This window comes from Elephantulus edwardii, unplaced genomic scaffold, assembly GCF_000299155.1.
Source record: "Elephantulus edwardii isolate Elephantulus edwardi_28Jun2011 unplaced genomic scaffold, EleEdw1.0 scaffold00141, whole genome shotgun sequence".
NCBI lineage: Eukaryota > Metazoa > Chordata > Mammalia > Macroscelidea > Macroscelididae > Elephantulus > Elephantulus edwardii.
The window spans coordinates 2,365,448-2,367,671 of NW_006399891.1; the positions used below are offsets into that span (position 1 = coordinate 2,365,448).

Below are 2,224 nucleotides of genomic sequence, written 5' to 3' on the forward strand. Positions count from 1 at the left end.
TTGTTGTGACCCACACAGTCAAAAGCCTTTGCATAGTCAATGAAGAACAGATAGACATTCTTCTGGTATTCTTTGCTTTCTGCCAAGATCCATCTAACATTAGATATAATATCCCTAGTACCACGACCTCTTCCAAATCCAGCCTGCACATCTGGCAGTTCTCTGTTGACATATTGCTCCAAACATTTTTTGGATAATTTTCAGCAGAATCTTGCTTGTATATGATATTGTTCAATAATTTCCACACTCTGTTGGGTCACCTCTCTTAGGAAAATAATAAATTTTCTTTTTTAACTATATAAAAATATTCTATTTGAACATATCTTTGGAGAACTAAGATTTACCTTCCTTGGGAGGTACCAGGCTATGTTTTAACTAATCTTGGTTGCTAAAGCTTTTTGAATGCATTTTACAAAGATGCAACAAATATCTGCAATCTATTAAACACTCAATAGGTGATGGCTATGCAGTTATGGACTCCAATGCGGATGTTTGTAGCTATGACTTCAGAAGTAAAGAGGTAAGTTCTGCTCAGTAGCGCGCTTGTTTAATCTCTACTTCCTACCTTACATCATTTTATAAACCTTATGTCCTATTAAAGGGTAGCAGTTCAAATTCACCAGCTGCTGCATGGAGAAAGATGAAAAAAATCTGTCATTGCTAAGAGCTACATACTCAGAAACCCAACAGAGGGTTACATGAGGCAATAGCTTCATGCCCTATAATCTTTACAACATTAAGAGTCAATAAACCAGAAAACATTATTATTCTGTTCTCATTTCGTTTTATGTGCATAAAAATCAGTAAGGATATTCTCAATTATTATCTGAAGTGGATATATATCTGAAAAAAACTCAGAATCTACTGATTATAAATAAATAGTAAAAGGAATCAGTGAAAACATTTTGTCAACATTTAGAAACAACCAATCTTAACAATAAAATACTCCTAGGATGAATTGAACAGCAAAACCACAATATCCATGTAAAGAAATCTTTAAAATATTCCTATTGAATTATCAAATATTGAAAACATCATAAAGATATTATTTCTATTAAACTATGCATAGATGACAGCAGGATATTTTTTCATGAAACCAGATTCTAAATTATATTGAAAAATAAAAAAGCAAGAATTGTTCTAAAAATTTGGAAAAAAGTAATTGGTGTCTATGAATAATTTAAAATGTTAGTAGTAGTGCATGGACAGAAGACGAGTGAATGAAACAGAATGGAGATTTCAGAAATAGATGAAGATACATAACAGAATTTACAATTGATAAAGTTGACGTTTTAATCCAGTGCAGAAAAGATGTGTTATTTAACAAATGGTGATGGTACAACTGCTTAACCATCTGGAAAAAAAAAATGAATGAATTAAGAAATTATGGTACATTCACACACTGGAATACTATGCAGCACGCAGGAGCAATGACTTTGTAAATTATTACCTAACCTGGCAGGGACTGGGGAGTATTATGCTGAGAGTGAACTAACTCAGTCCCACAAGGATAAATATTGTCTAAAACCATTATTGTAGAATAAGGATCCAAGAGGGGTGAGAGAGGGTGGAAGCAGAGGGATGAGGGTGTGCAGGGGGAGGCGGAGCTTAATCATCGGGTTGGACCATTTGATGGGAGGAGAGATGAGGGAAATTGAAAGAATTTGTTCTTGAAAACAATGTATTCGAAGTTTATAAATAAACCAGGGGAGGGGAGGAAGCTTGGAAGAATGCTAGAAGTCCCAATCCACAACATAAACAGTCTTCTACGTATCCTGAAAAACCTACAATGAGGAGAAGATAGAATAAATGAATGGGATTTTCTAAGAATCAAATCCCTATGCACAACCAAAAACTCCTCCAACAGGGTAAAAAGGGAAACCACAGACTGGGAAAAAGCATTTGGTATCAGATAAGGGACTTATATTCAGAATTTATAAAATACTTGAGCACCACAACAAGATAAAGGTAAATAATCCAATCAAAAAATGGACACAGGATATGAACAGACACTTCACCAAAGAAGACATTCAGATGGCTAACAAGCACATGAAGAAATGTTCAAAATCCCCAGCTCTAAGAGAGAGGCAAATCAAAACAACTGTGAGATGTCATCTGACCCCAGAAAGAATAGCAAAATTTAACAGAACAGCAAGCAATAAATGCTGGTGAGGTTGTGGAGAAACTGGAACCCTTATTCACTGTTGGTGGGAGTGTACAATGG

At 34.9% G+C, this 2,224-nt stretch overlaps 1 protein-coding gene across 1 annotated transcript in view; it reads left to right on the plus strand.

Annotated features, from left to right (window-relative positions):
- Positions 1-458: 458 nt before the first annotated feature.
- Positions 459-2,224, plus strand: part of LOC102854179 (chromosome unknown open reading frame, human C9orf57) — a 38,866-nt gene continuing 37,100 nt past the window's right edge. Inside the window, 1 exon segment of the mRNA XM_006894421.1 lies at positions 459-520. Coding sequence (XP_006894483.1) covers positions 459-520 — 62 coding nt within the window.